At 46.4% G+C, this 26,623-nt stretch overlaps 1 protein-coding gene across 3 annotated transcripts in view; it reads left to right on the plus strand.

Annotated features, from left to right (window-relative positions):
• Positions 1 to 452: 452 nt before the first annotated feature.
• The window catches only part of INTS3 (integrator complex subunit 3), a 42,909-nt gene continuing 16,738 nt past the window's right edge, over positions 453 to 26,623 (plus strand). For 2 of the 3 annotated variants that reach the window (XM_023553985.2, XM_064282618.1), the window contains exons 1-8: positions 453 to 1,172; positions 9,237 to 9,320; positions 10,114 to 10,197; positions 18,805 to 18,918; positions 19,116 to 19,200; positions 21,668 to 21,734; positions 24,303 to 24,447; positions 25,390 to 25,519. In XM_023553985.2, coding sequence (XP_023409753.2) covers positions 1,029 to 1,172; positions 9,237 to 9,320; positions 10,114 to 10,197; positions 18,805 to 18,918; positions 19,116 to 19,200; positions 21,668 to 21,734; positions 24,303 to 24,447; positions 25,390 to 25,519 — 853 coding nt within the window. In that variant the 5' untranslated portion in view covers positions 453 to 1,028. The remainder of the gene's footprint in view (positions 1,173 to 9,236; positions 9,321 to 10,113; positions 10,198 to 18,804; positions 18,919 to 19,115; positions 19,201 to 21,667; positions 21,735 to 24,302; positions 24,448 to 25,389; positions 25,520 to 26,623) is intronic. The other variant, XM_003415087.4, reaches the window with a different exon arrangement.

Genomic DNA, 26,623 nt, shown 5'->3' on the forward strand with positions numbered 1-26,623 from the left:
TATCAAACCATGTCTAAGCTTAGTGTCTCCCAAAGCCACGAGGGTACAGTGAACTGGTGGAAAGAGTTCGTGCCCCAAGCCAACGTATCTTTCCAAGATCAAGAAGTGAGGAAAGGAGATCGGACGCTGGCACCGCGCATGTGCGTCAATGCACGCAGGCGCAGCCTCTCTACTTCCTGATCGTCTCGCACTCCCACCCCACCTCCTGGAGCAGTTGTCCCGTCCCGCCCCTCCCAGAGGAAGAAGAGAGAGATGCAATTGGGTATTTTGGTTATCTATCCGACCAGGTTCTCTTCTCAATCCAATTGGCAGCCGAGGAAAAGGGCAGTCCGCTGTCGTCGGCTTACTCCTTCGAGACTCAGAGCCACTGCGGAAGCGGCTATTGGCGGAGGCCTGGGACAGCGACGGCTCACTTCCGGCGCGAGCCGCGACGATTCCTCCCCCTCCCCCGCCGTCGCCCTCAGCCTTCCCACCCCCCGCCCTTCCACCATGGCCGCCTCTGTGTGGTGCAGGGAGAAGCCGGTCCTCCGTGCCCTCCTATAGCGCTTACTGCCCCATCCTTATCCCCTAGGGGCCGGATCCAAAGGAACCTTGCTTCCCAACCCTTGGGGGCAGCAGCCAGGAAGGTTTCCTACCCTCTGCTTAAGGGGCAGGACTCATCTTTATCCCCCACCTCTTGAGGCAGAAACTTAGGGTCTTCCTTCTCTCAGGGTCAGAAGCCAGAAAGGGCTCCCCGTCTAATCCTTCAGGGGCGGAAGCCTCGGCTACCCCTCCGCTAGGGGCATAGATCCTTTACCCCGAATAATTAGGAGCAAGAACTAACGGCTTTCCTTCAGCATTGCCACTCCAGAGGCAGGACCTAGAGGGCCGTGCCTCTTCTTCCCCTCCTAGGAGCGGCCTTTTGGAGAGGAGGGAGGGGCGGAGTGGACAGGGGCTCCCCTGCCTCTGGCAGCCCAGAGTTCCTCATTTCTAGGACCTCCTTCCCACCCATCCACTCCCTGGCCTTTCCCCGTCTCCTGGCTGCAGCCATGGAGTTACAGAAGGGAAAAGGGGCAGCAGCACCAGCTGCTTCGGTAGCAGCGGGAGGTGGAGGAGGAGCGGGAACAGGAGCCCCAGGAGGGGGGAGGCTGCTACTTTCAACCAGTTTGGATGCCAAGGATGAGTTAGAGGAGGTAGGTGTGGGGGGTGGGGAAGGGAGTAAGAAATTGGGCTGAGGAGGGATACTGGAACGGATACTGGGCGGGGTGGGTGGTGGGGAGGAGGCCTTTAAGTTTTTTCTAAGGCAGCATAAACACTGCTCCAGACTTCCTGCTCCTGAAGGAAGACGTGCGGGCCAACTTCCTGGACAGATTGTCATAGTAACAGCAGCCACCAGTGTTAAAATGGGTTGGGGGTGTTGACAAGGAAGGGACACACACAACACCTAGATTTACCGAATTTATTTTTTGACATCCCTTTCCACGTAACACGCCACAGCTATTCTTAATGTCAACCCCTTTTCAGACTTAGGCCATAATGTATTGAGTTGACAACGATGTATGTGGGACGGAGTAGGAGACTCTGTTGGTGTGTGGGGACTGATAGGAGCTTGCACCAGACCTTGGACCCTCCCATTAGATGGATGATATCATTGAATGTGTATAAACACAGTTGATTGCCAGTGATGTCATCTGCGCACTCTAATGACTTAGAGAAAAATGCATAGTGTTTAGTTTGGTAGCATCAACCACTATAGTGTGTTGAGGGGGTGAGTGTGACCCAGGGGATTCCCCTTCAGAACCAGATAGCACACGCATAAAGGAGAGGCATAGGTTCTGAGAAGGGGTGGAGTGAGGCAATACCATGGGCCTGAATGGGGACTTTGGAAGACCTGACAGTTGACCCTTCCCTGTCCCAGCCCTACTTTTCCTCTTGCCCCTGTCCCTGGCAACCCAGAATTGATTAGGTATTTCTTTTCGCTTCTACATGAGGAGACATAGGAATATGAGACCCCGAACTAGGCCTTTTGGCCAAATACATTCAACTCTTGGTTATCCAGGAATAGGATGAGTAAACTAATGGATCCTGGCATTCACTGGCCTCTTCCCTACCTCTAACTTTGTAACTGCCCTTTATCAGTTGTTAGTGGGTGAGTAGGCAGATAAAATCTGTATTTTAGCTTTGAAAAATGTCGGGTCAGATACAAGATGGCAGAACATACATACAAACATGAGCTTTGGGAAGGATTGTGAGTCAAGAGGTGGCTGGGTACCAACTTTGTGGATTATTCACCAGCCAGTGTCTGCTCACAGACTGGTTGCCATCGTGCTTTCCCCCAATAGTGCGTTTAGATTCATTTGGTTTTTGCTGTCGTTTTTATCAGCTATGGTAGATATAATTAGGAACATGAGCAATGCTTCTGAAAATAATGGATTCCCAAAACAAATGAAAATGACTTCAGGATTGCCTGGCAGTTTGAATTGCCCACTTTTTAAGAAGTGACCACTGTCATCATGAAAGTATTTATTGAGTCCTGTCACATGAGTTGGAATCGACTCAGGGGTAACTGGTGTGGAATAGTGTTCTAGCACTGGAATTCTAGAGTTGTGGGAAGTCAATAGTTGACTAACTGCCTTTGGTCAGTTTGGATGGAGGGGAAAAGACCTGATGGATGGATGAAAACCTGTTCATTCCCCACCCTAAAGGGGTCGTTGTGCCAGTGCTCTGAACTGTACCACCAGGGTAGAGTCGCATCCTGTTCCTCTGAGCTGTGATGTGTGAGTAAACACAGGAGGGACCACAAAAGAGAGGAAACATTTATTTTCTGGCTTTTTTTTAACTGCCTGAGAGTGAACTTTAACTGTTTCCAGGGAGGAGGGGAAGGGAGGACCTCTTTTTTTTTTTTTCTGATCATTTTCATGGTGTAGATTTTTTTCCCAGAATGTCTCAACCTATCTCCTTTCCTTCTCTGCCCTCTGTCCTTTGCATTTGAATTTTCCAGTAAGCCTTGCCACACCATCTTTCCCCCCATGTGTGTGGTTCTGTTATCCCCACTAGATCAGAATGTCTCTAAGGGCCAGAATTACTGGCTTCTTCCTCTGGATATCCCCACAGACCTCTGTACACAGAAGTTATCAAAACCTGGTGTTGACTGACCAATTTCTACTTGTTCCTGCTTGGTTATTTCCCATCACAGGCCTACCCATTGCCAGGAACACAGAGGTAGCTTCCTGACCATATACGCTTAATGTGCGCAGAGTTTGATAGGAAAACAGAATGGGGAGCCCCAAGGCCTTATCATCTAAAGACTGAGTTAAAACACACCAAAAAAAAAACAAAAACCAGTTGTTGGCAAGTCAGTTCCAACTCATGGCAACCCCTATGTGTCAGAGTAGGACTGTGTTCCATAGGGTTTTCGTTTTGCTCCCGTTTTCATGCTCCCTGTACTCTTGTTTTGTGAACATTTTACTGTGGTTTAGGTGAAAGTTTACAGAGCAAATTAGTTTCCCAATCAACAGTTTATACACAGCATGTTTCGTGACATTGGTTGCAAACCCCTGAATGTGTCAGCACTTTCCACCCTTCCTCCCTGGTTCCCGCTCCACTCCGTAAAGTTTTCAATGGCTGATTTTTTGAAGTAGATCGCCAGGCCTCTTCTGAGGTTTCTCTAGGTGTACTTGAACCACCAGCCTTTTGGTTAGCAGGAGCCCAAGTTATACATTCACAGGGAAGATTGGAAAAAAAAGGGAGGGGGGAGAGAAAAGACTGAGGCCCTTATAGCTGGCTGTGATTAGGAGAGGCGTTTCTGAGGCCTGGAGCATGGAGCGTTAGTGAAGAACATCACAGGCAGGGAGTGTGACTCTTCTACCCTAGGGAGCCTATGGTGTATCCTTTCTTCTCCTTGGCCCTGTTCCTCTTTTTGAAGGCAGAATTCTTATTGCCCACCCCCATCCTGATTTGGGGCGGGAGTGAGACAAAAATAGTGCTAGAAAATGGAGGAGTCTAGAACACAAGCCTTTGCAGCTCCTGGTTATTCCTCTGCTGATGTTAGGGTGAAGGCAGAAGCTGTGGCCCGCAAAAGCCAGAACTTCCTCTTAAGCTATAGACAGGTCTCAGGGTTGCATTTGGTGAGACTTGGGATGGACTCGATGGAAACAAATTTAGGTGTTTTTTTTGTTTGTTTGTTTTCTTGATGTTCTTTATAGGTTTTCCCTAAGGAATAATTCATATCCTATCTGTGAGGAATCTCCAGAGGATGGGCTGACTCATCTCTAATTTTTTTCCCCTTAAATAACTTCATTTCACGTACAAGTGACTCTTGGTTTGGAATACTTGGAACCCAGCTGTGCTCAATATGTAGCGAAGAGGTTAAGCCATCAGGCTGCTAACCAAAAGGTTCACAGTTTGAATCCACCAGCTGCTCCTTGGAAACCCTATGGGGCTGTTCTACTCTGTCTTATTGGGTCGCTATGAGTCAGAATTGACTCGATGGCATCTAACAACAACAACAACAAATATGGGTCCTTGGGGATTTGTAGGTTGGATCACATCTTTCTTTTCTGAAGACAATGGAATTTAGTTCTTCAAGGCCTCTGACTTCCCATAAGGGAGCAGTATTTACACTCTACCAGGCTGGATATTCACCTGGTTAAAGGAATGGAAACTGAGAGGTGAAAGGGATCCCTCTGACTTCAGTCTCCAGCGTCAGGTATATACTGGCCCTGCCTCCCACCTCCACCCTATCTACTGTTGCTGTCATGGAAACATGGTCACATAGTCTTAATACTAGTAAAATTAGCCCAGGAGCTCCTAGAGATGGTAAATATTTACTCAGCTCTCTGAGGTCCTGTTGTGGAGGGCTTACATTGAAGAGAGCCATTCCTGCCAGCAAATGTTGGCAACTGCATTTATGATTTGATCTTTACTGAGGGCCTCTAGAGACTGGGGGAAGGGAGTTACTGCTACTCGATTGTAGGGATCTGGCTTCCTGTGGCCCTCTTTGAGGGGACATGGTCTCTCTGTCACCCTGAATGATTTGCAGTTAGTTCTCCTATCCCTGTTTGGAAAAGTAATTTCTGTAGTTTGGGAAGAGCAACATCTTCTCTACTTCTGTTGGCTGGACAGGACTGGCCCTCACATGTCTTTCCTCGTTGCTTTTACCCACCCATTCCAAATTCTGGACTCTTCCTCCCTTCTGCATCCCTTGCTGGGCCTCCCTGCTCCAAGACGCCACTTCTCTTCTTGACTGGGCAGTGACCCATAGAATTGACTCAGTCCTATGAGCAGAGCTTAGAATATCAGGGAGGGCCTTGAGAAGCCCTGCTTAGCACAAGATCTCTGTGTCAGGTCACAGCCAGAGACTTGGCCAGCCCACAGGGCTGAGTATCCAGCTTTGCATGAGGATCTTGGTACAGGATCCATCAGTCAAACCTTCCCCCCTCTGTCCTATCCTTTCCTTTTCTCTCCTAGAAGGCAAAAGTTTGCAGAGGGTGAGTAGGGGAGGAAGCTTTTCAGCCAGGTGAAGGACTTATCCATGTCCTGAAGTAGGGGGTTTAGTTTTCAGGACTCTTTAAGGACATGCCATCAGAAAGGAGGCCGTGGTCCTCATAGATTTAGTTGTGCAATTGCTGAGGTCTCCCTGTTGAACAGATTCTAATTCTCCTGAGGCTGTATGCTGGGTGCTTTCATATGTATTATCTTGTTTAATCCTCAGAGCAACCTTGTGATACAGGTATTATCTCTATTTTTCTGATAAGAAAACCAAGGTTTAGAGAGGCTAAGTAACACCCAAGATTAGCCTAAGTCCAGCAAGTGGCGGAGGGTCCCTTCTCTGCCATGCTTCCTGTCAGTCAGTTTGCTCATTAGCCAGCTGCTCTTTGACCTCTCTTGCCTCTCTATCTCCTTGATTCAGCAGGGCTGTCTTTCTTGGAGTAGGAAGCAATATCTAGAATTTGAGGATGCTGTACTACTACTGCTTGTTCACCATCTCCCTCCACAGGGGTCCCCCCCCAGAGCTCCCAGAAAGAACAGCCTGGACCTAGCAGCTGGAGTAACTGATCCCCTCTAGATGTTGGTAAATATCCTGGGTGGAGAGGGATAAGATTTAAACAGAGAAAATCCAGCCTGAGGTTTTTTTTCTCTCCCCTTATCATATAGAAGCTAGATTAGGTAATGGTAGACCTCAGAGCTTGTGGCAGAGGTAGCTTGTGAGAGTCACAGTTTGGTTTTCATGTGATCTCACAGCTGCTTTTCACAAGTACGTGGGTGCTGCTTATTAAGGCCAAGCACGCTGATCTGACCTAATGTGGGGTATAGTCAGACTTGATGTTGGGTGGTGAAGTCGTAGTAATACCTTCAGACCAATTGGCTTTGGGCTTACTTCAGGCTGAAGCTTTGTAGCTATGGGAGCTCCTCGCCTTAACCTCGTTTCTGCCCTTGGGCCATTGTGTGACCTTAGGGATGGACATAGGCAACCTCAGGATGATGGACAAAGGAGAGATGTAATGGTCTTTCACTCCCAGGCTTCCTTCCCATTATCCTTATTTACCAGTCCCTCCTAATGCTGCAGTAGAACCAGTTATCAACAAGATGTTTTTGTGATGACCTCTGGGGTCAAGTGGAAGCTAACCTAATAAACTTCTCTTACTGTGGTCCTGTCTGCCTTTTCCCCTGTTCTGCCAGCATCATCATCACTGGGAATGGGGAAGTGGCTTTCCTGGAACAGTTTTTGGGGTAACCCTCAAGATAAAGCTGTAAAGGACTCAGGAAGTAGTTTGTATGGTGATCATAAAGAGTTTAATATGTAATACATTTTGTCAATATTTTATCAACGTTTAGTATCAAATGCGTCTTAGAAACAGGGACCAGTGACTAAGATTTCATTTCCACAGAATGTTGAGCCGTGGTGGGGTTGGTCTTTGAAACTACTGTGGGCCTTGAAGAGGTTTTAATGCAGCTATCTCCACCGTAGTTTGACTAGAGACCCTGATGGTTTTTGAAGTTTGTTTTTGACTTTTTCAGGGACGTTTCAAACATAAATAGAATAGTATAATCCCCATAACCCATTGCCATCGAGTCTATTCTGACTCATAGCAACCGTATAGGACAGAGTAGAACTGCCCCACAGAGTTTCCAAGGAGCACCTGGGAACCCTGGTGGTGTAGTGGTTAAGTGCTACGGCTGCTAACCAAAGGGTTGGCAGTTCAAATCTGCCAGGCGCTCTTTGGAAACTCTAGGGGGCAGCTCTACTCTGTCCTATAGGGTTGCTATGAGTCGGAATCTACTGGAAGGCACTGGGTTTGGTTTTGGTTTGATAATCCCCATGTTAATGTTACCCTCCTTCAGTGCTTATCAGTACATGGCAATCTTGTTTTATCTCCTCCCCAAGTCCCTATAGATTGTTGTGAAGCAAATCCAAGGCATCTCATCTGTACATACTTCATGTGTATGTCTGTGAAAGGACTTTTTTTGGGGGGAGCATAGCCACAACACCATTATTGTGCCTAAAAATATTAACAATAATTCCTTAATATAGTCACACTTAGTGTTAATTGTCTTTTGATTGTCTCAAATTCTTTTTATAAGGGGTTCGTCAAATCAGTGATCAGAAAAGGCCTACATATTGCATTCAGTTGTGTCTCTAATTTTTTTATAACTTTTTATTTTGAAATAATGTCAAACTTACAGAAGAATTATAATAATACATAGAATTCTTATATGCTCTGAGTATTTATCTGGGTTCACCAATTATTAACATTTGCCACATTTGCTTTGTCATTATCTGTCTATGTCCATATTATTTTTAACCTTTTGAGAGTGAGTTGTAGCCATTATACCCCTTTAGACTTTAGAACAATGGTCTTCTCTTATATGACCACTGTTTTGCTCTCAAGATTAGAACATTTAGCAGTGTTAAATAGCATATGTTGCTATCTAATTTACAGTATATATTCAAATTTTAGGGAGCCCTGGTGGCACAGTGGTTTAGCGCTCAGCTTCTAACCGAAAGGTCAGTCATTCGAACCCACTAGCCACTTTGGGAGAATGATGTGGTAGTCTCCTTCTGTAAAGATTATAGCCTTGGAAACCCTATGGGGCAGTTCTACTCTGTCCTATAAGATCATTGTGAGCTGGAATCAACTCATTAGCAATGAGTATTCAGATTTTATCAGTTGTCCCAATAATATCCGTTATAGTAGTCCAGAATCACTCACTGCATTAAGTTGCCATGCTCTCTGTTCTTTTATTTGAAACAGATTCTCAGTCTGTCTTTGTATTTTATAACCCTAACATTTTTCACCCATTGTTTGAGCCCATTGTTGCAGCCACTGTGTCAATCCGTCTCACTGAGGGCCTTCCTCTTTTTTGCGGACCCTCTGCTTTACTAAGCATGATGTCCTCCAGGGACTGGTCCCTCCTGATAACTTGTCCAAAGTATGTGAGACAAAGTCTTGCCAGCATCCCTTCTAAGTGGGCTCAAACACAGCAATGATTGTGAGGATGGTCGCTGTGAGTCGATGGTACCTAGCAACAACAACGCTTTTCACTGTTATTTTATAGGATATCCTGCAATTTGAGTTTGTCTGAAGTTTCTTCATGATTAGTTTAAGGCTTTTGTTTGTTTGTTTTAATAAGAAAACTTTGGAAGTGATGTTGTATCCTTCTCAGTGCATCATATTGGAGGCACATGGTGTCCTTTTGCCCCATTATTGGTGATACTAACTTTTATCACTTGGAGGGGATGTCTTCCAGGTTTTTCTACAGTTACTATTTTCCCTTTGTAATTAATAAGTATTTTGAACCAATGTAAATATCCTCTTTCATGTGAAACCTTCACCTACTGGCTTTAGCATCCATTGATGATATTTACCTCAATCAGTTGTTACTGCCGTTACTCCTTCTGCATTTACTAGTTGGCCTTTTACTGTAAGGAAGAGCTTTCCCTTCTTTATTATGTATGTATCTGTCAGTATGGGCTCATAGATTCTTATTTCATTCAGTGGGCTATAATTGCAAGGCTTTTATAGTGTACGGGTTCTACCTCCCCCTTTTTTCCTTGAAGTTTATGTGTTAAAGAAACCAGGTCATCTGTCCCAGTTTCTGCATTCTTGATTTTGCTGATTGATTATACCCCTGTCGTGACTTTACCAATAAATTGGTAGTTACATCTAGAGGCATAATCAGTTTTGAATTTTTTTTCAGCTTTTTTTTTGGGCCAGGTGGTGTGACACATTTAATCTTTTCTTACCCTGTCACAGAGATTGGAAAGGTGTATGAGCATTGTGACATCGATGACTACTGGCGTCTCAGAGAGGGAGGCCAACGATGCCCTCAATGCCTACGTGAGTATAGTCTTATCCTCATATCTTTTTCTACTTCTTTGAAAGCTCTGAGACACGATCAAAAAGACGTAAAGAACAAGTGACTAGGAATTAGAAGACTGAAATAAATGTCCTTGGCGCCCCAACTTCTCTATTTGTGGAAGTCCATTTCTTGGGCTCTTGGCATCGTTAAATAATAACAGTACCCTTAAAAAATAACTTACAGTTCTATAGTGTTTTTTTTTTTTGCAAATTGTTCTCACATATTTGAATCTTGTACATTTCCTGATCAGCCTGTGTGGTCGAAAGGATTTTAAATGGTACACGTAAAGAACTTAGAGTAATCCCTGGCACATAGTGAATTTTCAGTATTACTTATTATTAATATATTCTTCTTATTATGTCTTCATTTTACAAATTTCAGAGGTTCAGTGATTTGCCCAAGATCATGGCTTGGTTTCTAACAGAGTCAGGACAAGGGCCTTGGTCTCCTGCCTTTGAGTCAGATGCGCTTCTTACTCCATGACTGACTCTTTGCAACCCTGTCTCTGCTGAAGGCTGTTAAGGTCTGGTAAAGTTGGTGGAGTAGGTTTTTGTTTACTTTTTTTTTAAAAAAACACCCTTTTGGCTTTCCACCCCTGGCCTGCATTCCCTCCACCTCTTTCCCAAAACAGATGCCCCATCACTTTTAGGAGAAGGGAATCAGCACATTTCAGAGTTGATGATTCCCCTTTGCAGGTTCTTCAGGAGTTCCAAGCTATCTTGAACTTTCTACCTATGAGTGACAACTACTTTTTCCTTGCTCACACCCCAGGTATGCAAAGGTCCCCCCCAGCATGAGGAAATCTGCCTGGGCCTCTTCACTCTTGTCCTTACTGAACCTGCCCAAGCCCAGAAGGTAAGACTTCCCGCTGCAGACTTACCTGTCCTTCTCAGATATGGTCTGAAGTCTGTGGTGGAACTTACAGTCTAACTGGGGTAGTTTGAGACTCGCATTTCCCCAAGTCTTCTGACCAGAGCTGGGTCACCGTGTTCTCCGAGTAGAGTTACAGTCCCATTTTTCCTCACAGTGAATTGGTCATTCTCTGACTAAAGACTTTTATGACTAGATTATGAAGCCAAAAGGCAAGAAAAGGCAGTGTGAGAGTGAAAAAGCAATTAAAGAGTGTTACATTTCTAAAGGAGTTGGAATTTAATCCAGAGAAAAGACAAGAACTGTAACTAAGTCCATAAGAGTTCTTATCCAGGAGACAGTAACCTGTAGTTTGCAGGTTTTATTATTGGCAGGTGAATGTAGAAAACAGGCGTAACGTTGCAGCAAGTAGGAATTAGACAGTTTAGCGGAAAATGACTGATGCAGAGAATGCTGGAGTATGCGGAGTCGGACTGCCTGAGGAACCTGATACGAAAGCTAGCCTGGGGATTCTTCACAAACAGGACAGTCTCCTTTATCTGGAATGGTTTAAGTAGGGTCCTTCTTTGAGGTAAGGCACCATTTAGGATGATCTCCTCGGAGTCTGTTCTTTCTGTAATAAAGTAGGAAAATTCTGTCTTGTGCCTCTCCAGATTTCCCCTTTCCAGCAATTCTGTGTCCTTTAGTCTTGACATGATGGTTTAAAAGTCTGTGTCTGATATCTGGCATTAGCTGCATGACACCAACAGAGGAGAGCTCGGTGTGGGGGAATTCGGTGTTCTCATTGGCTCTTCCCTGAACAGCGGGATGTGGAGGGAAACTAACATATAATGAGCAAGTGCTCTGTGCCCAGCATTGTGTCAGGCTCTGTTCCGACAAGGTTTCATTTAATCCTCTCGAAACAAACAAAACAAATCCGTGTGGGGCTGGTGGTGTTATTCCTTCCCGCAAACCACTCCCAGTTTCCCTGTGAGGTAATGAGGTAACTGGAGGCCAGAGACGTCAGTGCCATTTGCCCAAGGAGAACCAGAGGAAAGTCATTCCTGGGGACAAGGATAGGATGCCTGTGGCCTCCTGGCGGAGCTGCTTGGACAACCTCAGGGGAGAGATTTATGGGTGTGAGAATGTTTGTGGTCTTCTGATGCCAGCCGAAGTTGGGGGAAGGGGGCGGGTAGGCAGTGGGGCAGCAAGTATTCACACAAGTCTGGGCTAGAACCTTGTTGCGTTAAATTTCCACTTTATTTTCATACTGAACTTATCATCAGGATCCCTGAGGACTAATGAATGTCTCCAATTTGGTGGTGTTAAACAGTGATAAGATCCAGTCCAGTCCCTCTACTGGAAAGAAATTGTTAGTAGACATGGGGGTGGAGAGGTTGGGGGTGAGGTTTAATTTTCTCTTGTGGGGGTCCTTATAAATGTGATTAAAATCTCACTTAATTACCTCAATGCAAGTTAGTCTTGCCTACTGAAAAGTGTGTGTTTTCAGGTGAGGTGTAAGTTAGCCAGGATAAATCAGTAAACCTCAGTGAAGGGGACAGGGTGCGTTTGGTTTTTCTAGCTCTTTCCCTGACCTGGCAGTGAAAGGCCACAGGGCTCTGTATTGTCTACGCTTATTATGTCATGAGTTTGGCCATCCAGATGTGGCGAGGAACTAGAGCATTTTCTTTTTGCCCTATGACAGCCCTGTGAGGGGACCCTGGACCCTCAGGGGAAGGGAGATATTTTGCACTGGGTCTCTCTGGTTTACAGCCACACCAGGATTCATGCTCACACGCTAAAAGTTTCCAAGTAAATCCCTACCTGTGAACCTGGTAGGCTGAGCCCTGGGTCAGGCCTTTCAGACAGAGGGGGCGGGGCCAGGGAATTAGGAAGACACATTTTTAGGGGTGTGAGGAACTGTCAGGTGACTCCTTCAGAGACCTCGAGCCAGCTCAGAGTAAGGTACAAGAATTAGTGATGTATCTTCCTAGACCCCCACGTGTCTGTCAGTTTGTTGTACTGTGGGGACTTGTGTGTTGCTGTGATGCTGGAAGCTATGCCACAGGTATTCAGATACCAGCAGGGTCACCCACGGAGGACAGGTTTCAGCTGAGGTTCCAGACTAAGACAGGCTAGGAAGAAGGACCCGGCAGTCTACTTCTGAAAAGCATTAGCCAGTGAAAACCTTATGAATAGCAGCGGAACATTGTCTGATATAGTGCTGGAAGATGAGCCCCCCAGGTTGGAAGGCACTCAGAAGATGACTGGGGAAGAGCTGCCTCCTCAAAGTAGAGTCAACCTTAATGACGTGGATGGAGTAAAGCTTTCAGGACCTTCATCTGCTGATGTGGCACGACTCAAAATGACAAGAAACAGCTGCAAACATCCATTAATAATTGGAACCTGGAATGTATGAAGTATGAATCTAGGAAAATTTGAAATCATCAAAAATGAAATGGAATGCATAAACATCGATACCCTAGGCATTAGTGAGCTGAAATGGACTGATATTGGCCATTTTGAATCGGACAATCTCATAGTCTACTATGCTGGGAATGACAGCTCAAAGAGGAATGGTGTTGCATTCATCGTCAAAAAGAGCATTTCAAGATCTATCTTGAAGTACAATGCTGTCGGTGATGGGATAATATCCATACGCCTACAAGAAAGACAAGTTAATATGACTATTATTCAAATTTACGCACCAACCACTAGGGCCAAAGACGAAGAAATAAAAGATTTTTATCAGCTGCTGCAGTCTGAAATTGATCGAACATGCAATCAAGATGCATTGATAATTACTGGCAATTGGAATGCGAAAGGTGGAAACAAAGAAGAAGGATCAGTAGTTGGAAAATATGGCCTTGGTGATAGAAACAATGCCGGAGCTCAAATGACAGAATTTTGCAAGACCAACGACTTCGTTGCAAATACTTTCTTTCACCAACGTAAACGGTGACTATACACATGGACCTCGCCAGATGGAATACACAGAAATCAAATTGACTACATCTGTGGAAAGAGACGATGGAAAATCTCAATATCATCAGTCAGAACAAGGCCAGGGGCTGACTGTGGAACAGACCATCAATTGCTTATATGCAAGTTCAAGCTGAAACTGAAGAAAATCAGAGCAAGTCCACGAGAGCCAAAATATGACCTTGAGTATATCCCACCTGAATTTAGAGACCATCTCAAGAATAGATTTGACGCATTGAACACTAATGACCAAAGACCAGACGAGTTGTGGAATGACATCAAGAACAACATCCTTGAACAAAGCAAGAGGTCACTGAAAAGACAGGAAAGAAAGAAAAGACCGAGTTGAAGACTCTGAAACTTGAGTGTCGAGCAGCCAAAGCAAAAGGAAGAATTGATGAAGTAAAAGAACTGAACAGAAGATTTCAAAGGGCCTCTCAAGAAGACAAAGTATTATAATGACATGTGCAAAGAGCTGGAGATGGAAAACCAAAAGGGAAAAACACACTCAGCATTTCTCAAGCTGAAAGAACTGAAGAAAAAAAAAAGCCTTGAGTTGCAATAGTGAAGGATTCCATGGGGAAAATATTAGACGACGCAGGAAGCATCAAAAAAAGATGGAAGGAATACATAGAGTCATTATACCAAAAAGAATTAGTCGATATTCAACCATTTCAAGAGGTGGCATATGATCAGGAACCAATGGTACTGAAGGAAGAAGTCCAAGCTGCTCTGAAGGCATTGGCAAAAAACAAGGCTCCAGGAATTGATGGAATATCAACTGAGATGTTTCAACAAACAGATGCAGTGCTGGAGGTGCTCGCTCATCTACACCAAGAAATATGGAAGACAGCTTCCTGGCCAACTGACTGGAAGAGATCCATATTTATGCCTATTCCCAAGAAAGGTGACCCAACCACATGTGGAAATTATAGAACAATATCATTAATATCACATGCAAGCAAAATTTTGCTGAAGATCATTCAAAAACTGCTGCAGCAGTATATTGACAGGGAACTGCCAGAAATTCAGTTCAGAATTTCAGAAGAGGACGTGGGATGTCAAATGGATCCTGGCTGAAAGCAGAGAGTACCAGAAGGATGTTTACCTGTGTTTTATTGACTATGCAAAGGCATTTGACTGTGTGGATCATAACAAACTATGGATAACACTACGAACAATGGGAATTCCAGAACACTTAATTGTGCTCATGAGGAACCTTTACATAGATCAAGAGGCAGTTGTTCGGACAGAACAAGGGGATACTAATTGGTTTAAACTCAGGAAAGGTGTGCGTCAAGGTTGTATTGTTTCACCATACCTTTTTAATCTGTATGCTGAACAAATAATACGAGAAGCTGGACTATATGAAGAAAAACGGGGCATCAGGATTGGAGGAAGACTCATTAACAACCTGCATTATGCAGATAACACACCCTTGCTTGCTGAAAGTGAAGAGGACTTGAAGCACTTAATAATGAAAATCAAAGACCACAGCCTTCAGTATGGATTACACCTCAACATAAAGAAAACAAAAATCCTCACAACTGGAAGCAACATCATGATAAACGGAGAAAAGATTGACGTTGTCAAGGATTTCATTTTACTTGGATCCACAATCAACAGCCATGGAAGCGGCAGTCAAGAAATCAAAAGACACATCGCTTTGGGCAAATCTGCTGCAAAGGACCTCTTTAAGGTGTTGAAGAGCAAAGATGTCACCTTGAAGACTAAGGTGCGCCTGACCCAAGCCATGGTATTTTCAATCACATCACATGCATGTGAAAGCTGGACAATGAATAAGGAAGCCGGAAGAAGAGTTGACGCCTTTGAATTGCGGTGTTGGCGAAGAATATTGAATATACCATGGACTGCCAAAAGAACGAACAAATCTGTCTCAGAAGAAGTGTGGCCAGAATGCTCCTTAGAGACAAGGATGGTGAGACTACATCTTACATACTTTGGACATGTTGTCAGGAGGGATCAGTCCCTGGAGAAGGTCATCGTGCTTGGCAGAGTACAGGTCAGCGGAAAAGAGGAAGACCCTCAATGAGGTGGATTGACACAGTGGCTGTAACAATGAGCTCAAGCATAACAACGATTGTGAGGATGGCGCAGGACCGGGCAGCGTTTCATTCTGTTGTACATGGGGTCGCTATGAGTCGGAACCGACTCGACTGCACCTAACAACAACAACATCTTCCTAGAGTTTTGATTATTTTCCTTTAGAGGGTGATTATCTTGTAAGATACTGTGTCTTGCAGAAGTTTTAGGTAGGAGTTACCCATGACGACTGATACTAATGGTATTGGCATTAGGCCTCAGCTCAGAGCAAGGGAGCTCTTTTTGAAGGGTTTATTTGTTTTTTTTATTTTTTATTTTATTTTTATTGTACTTTAGATGGAAGTTTACAGAGCAAACTCGTTTCTCATTGAACAATTAATACACATACTGTTTTGTGGCATTGCTTGCCAACCCCACAACATGTCTCAACACTCTCCCCTTCTTAACATTGGGTTCCCTGTTACTAGCTTTCCTGTCCCCTCCTGCCTTCTTGTCCTTGCCCCTGGACTGGTGTGCCCGTTCAGTCTCATTTTGTTTTAGGGGCCTGTCTAATCTTTGGCTGAAGCGTGAATGAACCTCTGGAGTAACTTCATTACTGAGCTATAAGTGTGTCCAGGGGCCATACTCTCGGGGTGTCTCCAGTCTCTGTCAGACCATTAAGCATTAAGTCTGGTCTTTTTTTTTTTTTTCTTCTTGTTTTTGTGAGTTAGAATTTTGTTCTACGTTTTTCTCCAGATCTGTCCAGGACCCTCTGTTGTAATCCTTGTCAGCAGTCGGTGGTGGTAGCCGGGCACCATCTAGTTGTGCTGGACTCTGTCTGGTGGAGGCTGTGGTAGTTGTGGTCCATTAGTCCTTTGGACGGATCTTTCCCTTGTGTCTTGGGTTTTCTTCATTCTCCTCTAAGGGTTTATTTGGAGTTAATTTTGTCTCTGGAATAGCAACCTCAGGATGGATTTGGGATTCAGTGGTTCCCAAATCTCCACAGGCTGAGAAATGGGAGGTGGAGATGGTGGGGAGGGTGGTAGTCAAAACCGAGCCTTGAACACCTTAGAAGCCTACTGTGGAATGCGTGGGCTGAGGAGCCTCTGTCAGTCCTCGCAGGAAGCGTTCAAGGAGTTAGGGCCAGCTCTCTGGAATTTCTTAGTGGGGGGAGTTAGTGGTGAACAAGTGAACAAGAGCACTCAGTTTAGAAGAAATCAGGTCAAGTATCCGTGGACTATGCATGGGGTAAATTTGTTTCATTTGTACCTTCTAGACTTGCATCTGCCCTCTTGGTGGCTCTTATAAATGTTTATATTTTTTGAGTTTATTTACGTCTTGATGTCTGGACTGAACAGCTGGAAGCAGGCCTGGCTGGGATGCTGGGGTAACTGGGGAGGCTGATCTGGAGACCTCAGCTACTGTACAGGCTCTAACCATCAGGAGATAGAGGTAGGAGGAAAGAGTCTGGAATCATTGCTAAGGTCTCTCTTCACCAAGGCTCAAGGACCCACGCCCTGGCAGTTCTAGGTCCAGGCCCTTCTACCAGCAGGTAGCTCCAGAGAGAAAGTTGGGGCTGTGAGGGCAGAGGATGGAACATCACGACTCTCAACAGGAGGACAGATGTGCAACCTTAACCCCGCCTGCCCACCTGTCTTCACTTCTGAGACTCTCTGCTTCTCTTACCTATTCCCCACTGAGTTTCTGCCCATCTGCTTCTCTTCGGAGCCAGTCAGCAAACTGGCAAAGAGGTTGGTAAAACAACTGGCAGCATCAGGAATAGGAGACTCTCGGTGCTCGGCTGCACTGAGTTACCAGTAATTGCAGTCGAGAAAGGTTCCAGAGGAGCCTAGAATTAGACAGACAGTATCTGCTCTCTTCAGCCAACCCTGTGCCTCCTGAGAGGTTTGTCCTCCTTCCCTGTCCTGGGTCTGTTCTGCATTCATGGGATTTCTGCTTTCCTTTGAACAGACAAGGCTCTTCTCTGGTTTATAGTACTTCTGTCTTTGGTCTAATGTAGTTTTCCCTCCTGCCTCTGCCTCCCTCATCCTCTCTGCGTGCACTGTGGCGCACCTCTGAGGGAGGCCCCAGGGCCGAACTGCCAGCATTGGCTCACCAGCACGCTGCAGTAGGTCACTGAGCCTCATTGTCTCCTTGTTTGTATTCTTGATATCCCAGCCTTCACCCCAGATGAAGTCAGAAAATAATCAGATTCTCTTTTGAGTATGAAAAATTTGTGGCACTAATCAGATCTCTAGTCCATTTCATTAGATCACTTGATTTAAAGACAATAGAAGCAGGAGGAAGTGACAGTAGCTAAGCTCCCAGGAGTCCCTAGTCGCACCAAGGCCAAGGAGCGGCTGATCTCAAGGGGTACTTCTCTTTTGAATGCTTAGGATGAAAGGATTTAGAAATGTAGTAGGCATACAATCACAGACTGTTATCCCAGCAGCCTCTTTCCCTTTAGTTCTTTCTGTCGCTGGTATAAGAGGTGGTTCAGAACATGAAATCTTAAAAAAAAAAGAACATGGAGTCCTGGTTCTTCCTCTTATCTCGTAAGTGACCTGAGGCGAATTCCTTTAACCCCTCTCTGCCTCTTTCCCCATCTGTGAAAATGGAGATAATAATGGTACCTATCTCAAAGGGTTGTTATATGGATTAAATGCAATAATATATACTATAAAGTTATTAACACAATGCCAGTGCATGTTAGCTATTGTTATTGTTAGTATTGTTGATGCCACCCTTGTTACTGGCCTTTTTTGCACCTACCTAATTTGCACCCTCTCTCATGAGACCCTGACAGGATAGGACTCAGCAGGCTAAGGAGGCAGCTAATGAGGTCCCCTAAGGTATTCCTCCAGGAGTCAGGCCTCACTAGAGGGAAGAGGTGAGAAAAGCTCTAGGGGGAAGGGAAGCACTGCCCCCCACAGAAGAAATCAGCATGCCCTCCCTCACCTCCCCCAGGCTTGGATATGCCGAAGGCTGCCTCTTTTTTCACTACTTGGCAGGAGCAAAGGGCAGCCCGGAGAAAAGAAGAACATTTAGTTAAGGCAGCTCAGTTTTAGTTCTGCCCGTCTGTGTGGGCCCCTGACCCCTTCCCCTTCCCTTAGCACCCCTTGCCCTTGCGGCATCTGGCTGGGTCAATACAGGGCTAAAAACCTCTTTGGGATCCTTTGCAGCCTGTTCAACTGCACCCATTCTACAGTGACCTTTTACTGGTAGATGAAAAGCAGATGGCCTCCACCTGGTTTTGCTCAGCTTGTAGCATCAAACAGTGTGACACTTCCTAAGAAGGGAGATGGGGGACAGGGATTGGACTAAGAGCCTTGCCCAGCAGGCTTTCCTGCCCTGATAGAGGGTAACTGTCCCTTTTCTCTATTCTGTATGACAGAGCAAGGGAGAGGTTTGGGGAGGGAGAGTGCTATGGAAGGACAGTGTTCAGAATAGAAAGTCACTCAGTATTGCCACTCAGTCTCCCATTGGCGTGGTTTAACTTTAAGAGGCCGGGGGGCAGAGACCACTCTGGGTGGGGTTGGGAGCCTTGGCCTCAGCTTGCTGGCTGCTCATCAACCTTGCTTTTCACAGTGTTACCGGGACTTGGCTCTGGTGAGTCGTGATGGCATGAATATTGTCCTGAATAAAATCAACCAGATTCTCATGGAGAAGTACCTGAAGTTGCAGGATACCTGTCGTACTCAGGTAAGGGCAGAAAGGAAAGAAAATCCAGTTTGAAGACATACAGAGGGTAGATCCTTTCTCTTAGGGGGAAGGGAGGGAAGAATCCAGGGTAACTCACCCCTGAAGTTGTGTATCTCCATTACAGTGCAATTGTGAATTAGTCCCATCCTCAGATCTACAGCCTCTGCTCTTAAACTGTCTTTTCCTCTCTCCTTTAGTTGGTGTGGTTGGTGCGGGAACTAGTGAAGAGTGGGGTTTTGGGAGCCGATGGTGTTTGCATGACGTTCATGAAGCAGATTGCAGGTGAGTTGATGGCAGAAGTATAAAGAAGGAAGAAAAGAAGCCCAGAGACTAAATCCAGGCAGCGGAGCATGATGCAGGGCGTGAAAGATTCGACTCTGGGGCTGCTTAGACTCTCTCCTTTTGACACAGACGTCTTCAGAAGGAAATTGATTGAAATCCCAGGAGGCCTTTTGAAGCAACAAGCCTTGCCTCATATTCCTTCCTGCTAAACCTAGGGCTGACGTAGCCTGTCGACGTTAGCCAGTCCTCACTGTGGGGTTTTGTGGCATACCGGATTAGGAGGGGAGAGAAAAGTGAAGGCAAATAATTTGTTCCTTTGTTCATAATGCTTTGAGAAACCCAGACATCTTCTCTGGCTCCAGCCCCATGTTCTAAACATTTGCTCTCTAATTATTATCACGTGTAATTGGGGCCAGTCTGAGGCACAAGCTGTGTCACAGAACAGACCCTGACATTTAGATTTTATTATCATCTTGGCATCGATGATATCTGCGTGTGAGCCACTGAAGATCCAAGAGGTCTGCCCAGACTACCTCCTCTGCCCCCGAGATAGCACGCGTTTGTTTAAAAATGAGCCTGCTTCTCTATCTCCCTATTTGCCCATAGGTGCCTTGCCTCCTTGTAGGATTTCTGTAACATCAGTGCTCGTGTTCTGATATATATGAACCTTAATCTGTGTACTGCATGACTATGTGAACATTAGATTTTTTAATTGTGCCTGGGACAAGGCATGGCATTGTTGTCCTGGCTAGTTTGTACTGTCCTCTCTCCTGGCACTTTCATCCCTGCTTGGCACTCCCAGTCCCCACTTCTTGTCCCAGCATTTTGGTCTGGCTTTGCTGCGTATGAGTTCTGCCCCAGAAAGTTCAGTAGCAAGCCCTGAAGATGATGGCATCTGAACACAGGAGACCCTTGGCCTGTCGTGAGCCTGAGCACAGGACTCTGAACATGTAGATGTTGGCCTGCGGTTGCTGCCAGCCACCTGCACCTCTCAGGCCCTACCTGAGCCATCATCCTTTCTTTCAACCTTGGGCTTCTCATGTCTCCTTCTCAGACATTCCCTTTCAAGGGCCCAAGTGTTCCCACTCCAACCCCCTAGTCTGTGGAAAAGTAACAGCTCTGATCTTTGGAAAAATCTATAACCTTCCCTTTCCCTTCTCTCTGGGGGCTAAGGGGAAATTTGAAGGCCTGACAGCAGAAGACAGTTTATTCTAGCACTCAGGACAGCAGTGATGGGGTGACCATTAAGAACGGTTCAGCAGACATCTTATAACATGGAGGAATCTGGAAGACATTATACTGAGTGAAATTAGTCAGTTGCAAAAGGACAGATATTGTATGAGACCACTATTATAAGAACTCAAGAAATAGTTTAAACAGAAAAGAAAATATTCTTTGATGGTTACGAGAGTGGGAATGGAGAGGGGTATTCACTAGTTAGATAGTAGACAACTATTTTAGGTGAGGGGAAAGACAACACACAATACAGGAGAGGAAAGCACAACTGGACTAAACCAAAAGCAAAGAAGTTTCTTGAATAAACCGAACACTTTGAAGGCCAGTGTAGCAGGAGCAGGGGTTTGGGGACCATGGTTTCAGGGGACATCTGGGTCAATTGGCATAATAAAATCTATTGAGAAAACATTCTGCATCCCACTTTGGAGAGTGGCGTCCGGGATCTTAAACGCTAGCACGCAGCCATCTAAGATGCATCAGTTAGTCTGAACCCACCTGGAGCAAAGGAGGATGAAGAACACCAAAGACACAAGGTCATAAGCCCAAGAGACAGAAAGGGCCACATAAATCAGAGACTACATCAGCCTACGACGAGAAGTACTAGATGGTTCCTGGCTGCAACCGATGACTGCCCTGACAGGGAACACAACAGAGAACCCCTGAGGGAGCAGGAAAGCAGTGGGATGCAGACCTCAAATTCTCGTAAAAAGACCAGACTTAATGGTCTGACTGAGACTAGAAGGAACCCGGAGGTTATGGTCTACAGACCTTTTATTAGCTCAAGACAGGAACCATTCCCAAAACCAACTCTTCAGACAGGGATTGGACTGGACTGGACTGGACTGGACTGGACCGTGGGATAGAAAATGATACTGGTGAGGAGTGAGCTTCTTGGATCAAGTAGACACATGAGACTATGTGGGCAACTCCTGTCTGGAGGGGAGTTGTGAAGGCCAGGGGGTACAGAAGCTGGCTGAATGGACACTGAAATACAGGGTAGAGAGAAGGAGTGTGCCATCTCATTAGGGGGAGAGCAACTAGGAGTATATATAGCAAGGCGTATATAAGCTTTTATATGAGAGACTGACTTGATTTGTAAACTTTCACTTAAAGCACAATAAAAATTCAAAAACAAAAAGGTCCAGCAGGATGACTGAAGAAATGTACTGGATCAGCTGGGTTGCTAATTAGACCCATTCTGATTCTTATTTTTTTCCCCCTTTGAAATCAGGTGGGGATGTTACGGCGAAAAATATCTGGTTGGCAGAGAGTGTTCTGGATATCCTGACGGAGCAGAGGTAGAGTCCACCATGAAGGGTGGGGCAAGAGCCAGAGTAGCCATGAGGGGTGTGAATGTGGAAAAAGGGGATGAAAGGATTGTGTGAAGACTGGTAGGTGGCCCAAGAACACCTGAAGTTAGGGGAGGGGAGAGAAGGGAGAGGCAAGTGTATTGGCAAATGAATGAGTCAATGCCATGGTATGGCCCTAGAGATGAAGGAGTGGGAAAGAAGGGCTTTGCTAAAATATCTCAGAGCCCAGGAAAAACTAGTTTCATCTGATAAGAGTTTATTTTTGATCCAGACCTCCTTGGAATGTTTATCTTTAGGGGGAGGGAGAGAATGAGCTCAGCATAGTGGGACCAGCCAACTACCCAGGCCTGGCAGGTACCCCTTTCTCCCTTCTAAGCCTGTCGATCAAACCCATGCTCTTTTTGAAGTGGCAACAGGGAGGTGGGAGTGGGGTGCAGTGAGGAGGTAACAGACCAGTTTACTCTGCTAGAGTTTGCATTTAGGGAGCCCTGGTGGCACAGTGGTTAAGTGCTCGGCTGCTAACTGAAATGTTGGCGGTTTGAACCCATCAGCCGCTCCATGGGAGAAAGATGTGGCAGTCTGCTTGCGTAAAGAATACACCGTTGGAAACACTATAGGGTTAGTCCTGCTCTGTCCTATAGGGGCGCTATGAGTTGGAATCTACTCAATGGCAATGGGTTTGGTTTGGGTTTAGAGGTTGCATCCAGATCTTGGAGGCTCTGGTGGTAGAGGCTGTATAATGGGGGCGTATTGAACTTTCTGGATGATTCTTTTCCCTTCCCCATCAAAGTAAAGGACCAGAAATTTTATGAGGGCTGCTCCATATCCGAACTTGTTTAGGGGTGAGGCCTTCCCATTAGTCCTGTGGTCTAGTCTTCCTGTTGCTTGGTTTCATAGTCTGTTTCTGGAGGAAGACACCATAGTAGTCAAATGACCAAGTGGGCTAATAGTATATATATTTCCTACCCGTTAGAAGAACGGGCCGCCTCCCATTATTTACACAGTTGTGGAAGAGATGGCTTGGGTCAGAGCTCTGCGCAAGCCCAAGAGCTGTGTTAGATCAGCTGTACAGTGCCATCTAGTGCCCTGGGCATGGGTGTGCAGCTGCAGCTGGGGCTAGAGGTACCTCTTCCCCACTGGTACCTCCCAAGCAGTGCAAGGTCCTAGCAGTTTCTGCCAGACCTCTGCTTCTCTTGGTCTCTGTGCCTTTCTCCTGTCTTGAGAGAAACTCACCTTCACTTCACTCCTTCTCTTCATTACCCCATCCCTGGATTCAGATATGTTCATTACTTCTGCTAGCAACCTTCCTAAAAAGTGATTTTTCTCATTCTGTATCTGTTACCGAACACCTCCGGTTCCCATACCTCAAAGCTGAGTTTACCTCATTTGGGCAGTTGGAGCACAGTCTTAGTGTACAGGGGTCGGATAGCTGCCAGATAACCGCCCTACGTGTGTGGTGAAAGTAGGTACCTGGAGTTCAACTGTGTCCTCCTACCCGCCCTCTCACTTGGTTCTACTTGTTTCTAGGGCTGTGGAGTCAGACGGTAGCAGGAGGGGGAGGGCCTCCCCACTGTCCCTCCCTGCTGTCCTTGGCTTGTGCTTCCATTCTGTGAGAGGAAAAGGCCAAAGCCTCTTAATTAGGTGGCTTGAGCACTTCTCCGGAATCAGGATGTTGCCTGGTTGGATTAATTAAACTCCTTGTCTTCTTCCTCTAGTTCGCTGCTTTTCTAGCAGGGTGCCAGAACCTTTATAAACTACCTGCTTTGGGAGACAGCGCCTCAGTTTTGGCACACAGAGACAGCATCGGAGAGTCATAGCAATCTCCATGCTCTGCCTTTCTTTCTACCCCTTTAAAGCAGCAGGGAAGGCACAATTCTTTTCTTAACCTCCTCTTCCCAGGGAGATTCTAAAACTCCTGGGAAAATGATCTTTGCCATCCAAAACTACGCCTTTTTTTTTTTTTCCAGGTTGTAATTTAGGGCAGGTGCGTCTTGTCTGGACTGGGATCAGCGGCTAGAGAGGGCCAGGGCAAGGTTTATGGCATGGTGGGCTGCTGATGACAAGCAGCAGAAGGGCTGGCACCGTCCGTCCTAAGAATTCCAGGGGCCTGAAAGGGTCTTGGACCACACTTTGAAAACTTCTGACTTAGGGACACTTAGAAAACCTTTTCCTCATAGTCTGAACTGGGTAGAAGCAGGGGCTTATCTCTGGCCCTAGTACCTCACACAGCGCTGGCTACATGATAGTAACTCAGTAAGTGAGTGAATGAGTCAGCAAACAAATTATTTTATTGGAAACTGAGTACTTAAGTGGTGAGATGTTTCACTCAGCACTTACCTTTATTGGGCACCTTTATTAGAAAGTTACCCCACCTTAGCTGGTTGATAGTCCAAGATAGATAATGGCAGTGTGTGTGGGCAATCAAGGAACAAAAGAACCCACCCCAGTGTCTGATCATCGGGCATTTTTGAGGCATTGGGGCCAAATTCAGGGAGGGCGAGCTGGGGTGACTAGGTCCAGACAGGATACAGGTGCCAGTGCTTCCCCTCCCTTCAGGGAATGGGTGCTGAAGAGCAGCATCCTCATTGCCATGGCCGTTTACACATACCTCCGCCTCATCGTGGACCACCATGGGACCGCCCAGCTCCAGGCCCTGCGGCAGAAGGAGGTGGACTTCTGCATTTCGCTGCTTCGGGAACGGGTGAGGGACTGGGGCAGAAAGAGTGTGGGGCGGTGAGACCCAGGATGGGACACCTGTATGTCTGACCTGGGCCAGAGGTGCCGTGTTGGGGAGATGGAGGGGTTTTGGGATCTTGTCCTCTTTATCATCCTTAGACAGGTGAGGGTCAAAGCAGAAGGTCAGTGTGGAATAGTCCTGGTTCCTGGAAGTGCTGCCTGTGATGCTGGCAGCAAGGGGCTTCCTGGTCAGCTGGTGGACACTGTTACACACCACAGACACAAGTTGTCCTTGTGTGCCCGTGGCCATGTCGTCCCCCCACCTACCCACCTGCGTAACTGCCACAGTCAAGCTGGCTTGTGAATCGTCCACTATCCAGATCTCCCAAAAGAGAGAGATCCTAGAGCTATGCCGTCCAGTACAGTAGCCACTGACCACATGTGGCTATTTAAATTACAATGAAATAAAGTGAAAAACTCACTTCCTTAGTTGCGCTAGCCACACTTGGAAGTGCTCGTTAGCCACACGTGGCTAATGGCTACCCATCGGACAGCTCAGATGCGGATCCTGTCCATTACCACAGAGCATCCTGTTGGACAGAGCAAGTTTGAGGTGGGGTGCCTGGGCCTCAGTTTGCGAGTCCCATCCTCTTGGAATCTTAGTCTCCCTCGACCTGGATCGAAACAAGTCTGGGTGGAGAGGGGAATAGATTAATGTAAAGGCCAGCAGGGCTTCAGCAGTTCCCAGTGACCTCTTTTCCTTGATATCAGTCCCCAGCTTCCAGCTCTCTTCCCCTAATGGCTAGGAGCCAATCCCTAGGTTCCAGAAGAAATCGTATAGCCCCTTCAACCCTCTTTCCTTCCCTCTCTAGAACATGTTGTTCCTTTGTCCTCCCTCCAGCAGGTAAACAATCCACGTTTTTATTCTCTTTCCTGCCCCTCCCCCTTCCTCCTCCTCCCCATCAAGTTCATGGAATGTTTGATGATTGGCCGGGACCTTGTAAGACTACTTCAGAATGTTGCTAGGATACCAGAATTTGAACTGCTTTGGAAAGACATTATCCATAACCCTCAGGCCTTGAGTCCCCAGTTCACAGGTAAGTAAGGGCCAGGGCATCCTTAAGAGGTGGGAGGTCAGTGTATATGTACTGCTTGGATTAAGAGGGCAGCCAGATAGAGGAAGCTTGGGCCAGGCAGGCTCTGCCAAGTACAGCTGGATGTGGGAATGGCAGAGGTACAGGACAATCCACCCGGTTCCTAGACAGCCCCTACTTGGCAGACTCCATCTGCATTTCTCCTAAGAAAGACATGAGGGGGAGAATTGTGATCCTCCTCCCTCCTGGCAGTGCCTTGGCTCAGGAGGTGAGCTAATGGCCCGATTCCAGCTTCACAGAGTCCGGCAGGAAGTCAGAGGTCAGCTTGTGAGACTGAGTCAGCAGAGGGGCTGGAATCAGTCCTGTAAGAGAAGGCCTCTCCCTGGAAGCAGTCTTGCCTCTAGTTCCGAGGATCCAGCTTCGCCAAACTCCTCTTTCGGGGAGGGAGTCTTTGTGCCTCCTCTGACAAGGATCTTTTCCTATGGCTTCCCCTCACAGGGTCCTGCTTATGGTCTGAACAGTAACTGTACACCTTTGCCCCCACATGTGTGCATACCTCAGATGCACACCTTATGCCCCCCCACACACACTGAAAGTGGTCGTCCAGGAAAGAGGAGAGGAGAGTCCTGGAACCACCCAAAGCCACCCTTATATTAAGACATACTTTATTGTGTTGAGTACTGCTATGTGCCAAGCACATGTACTTTAACTCCTTTACTCTTCAGGACAACCCCGTGACATGGGTATTGCTTTCCACGTTTTACAGGTAAGGAAACTGAGGTTCAAAGAGATTAAGTAAAATTTTCCCAAGGCCACACAGCTAGTAAGTGTCAGAGGCAGGATTTGGACCCAGGTTTGTCTAACCCCAAAACTTACACTTATGCCACGCCATGCTGTGATCCCAGGACCCAGGAAGAGGGCTAGGGTTTCCCGTATTCCCCTCCTAACTTTCCCATGTTTCTAACTGGAGTAATGTGAGTGGAGGCTCTGGAAGGCAGCAGGACAAGGGAATTAATACAGCTGGGTCTTGGGGATGGTGGTTTGAGGGTGCAGAGTACACAGATGCCAGTTAGCACCCCCTACTTGTACCTCTGCTTGACCTTCCTT

The sequence above is a fragment of the Loxodonta africana genome, chromosome 3 (assembly GCF_030014295.1).
Source record: "Loxodonta africana isolate mLoxAfr1 chromosome 3, mLoxAfr1.hap2, whole genome shotgun sequence".
NCBI classification, from domain to species: Eukaryota; Metazoa; Chordata; class Mammalia; order Proboscidea; family Elephantidae; genus Loxodonta; species Loxodonta africana.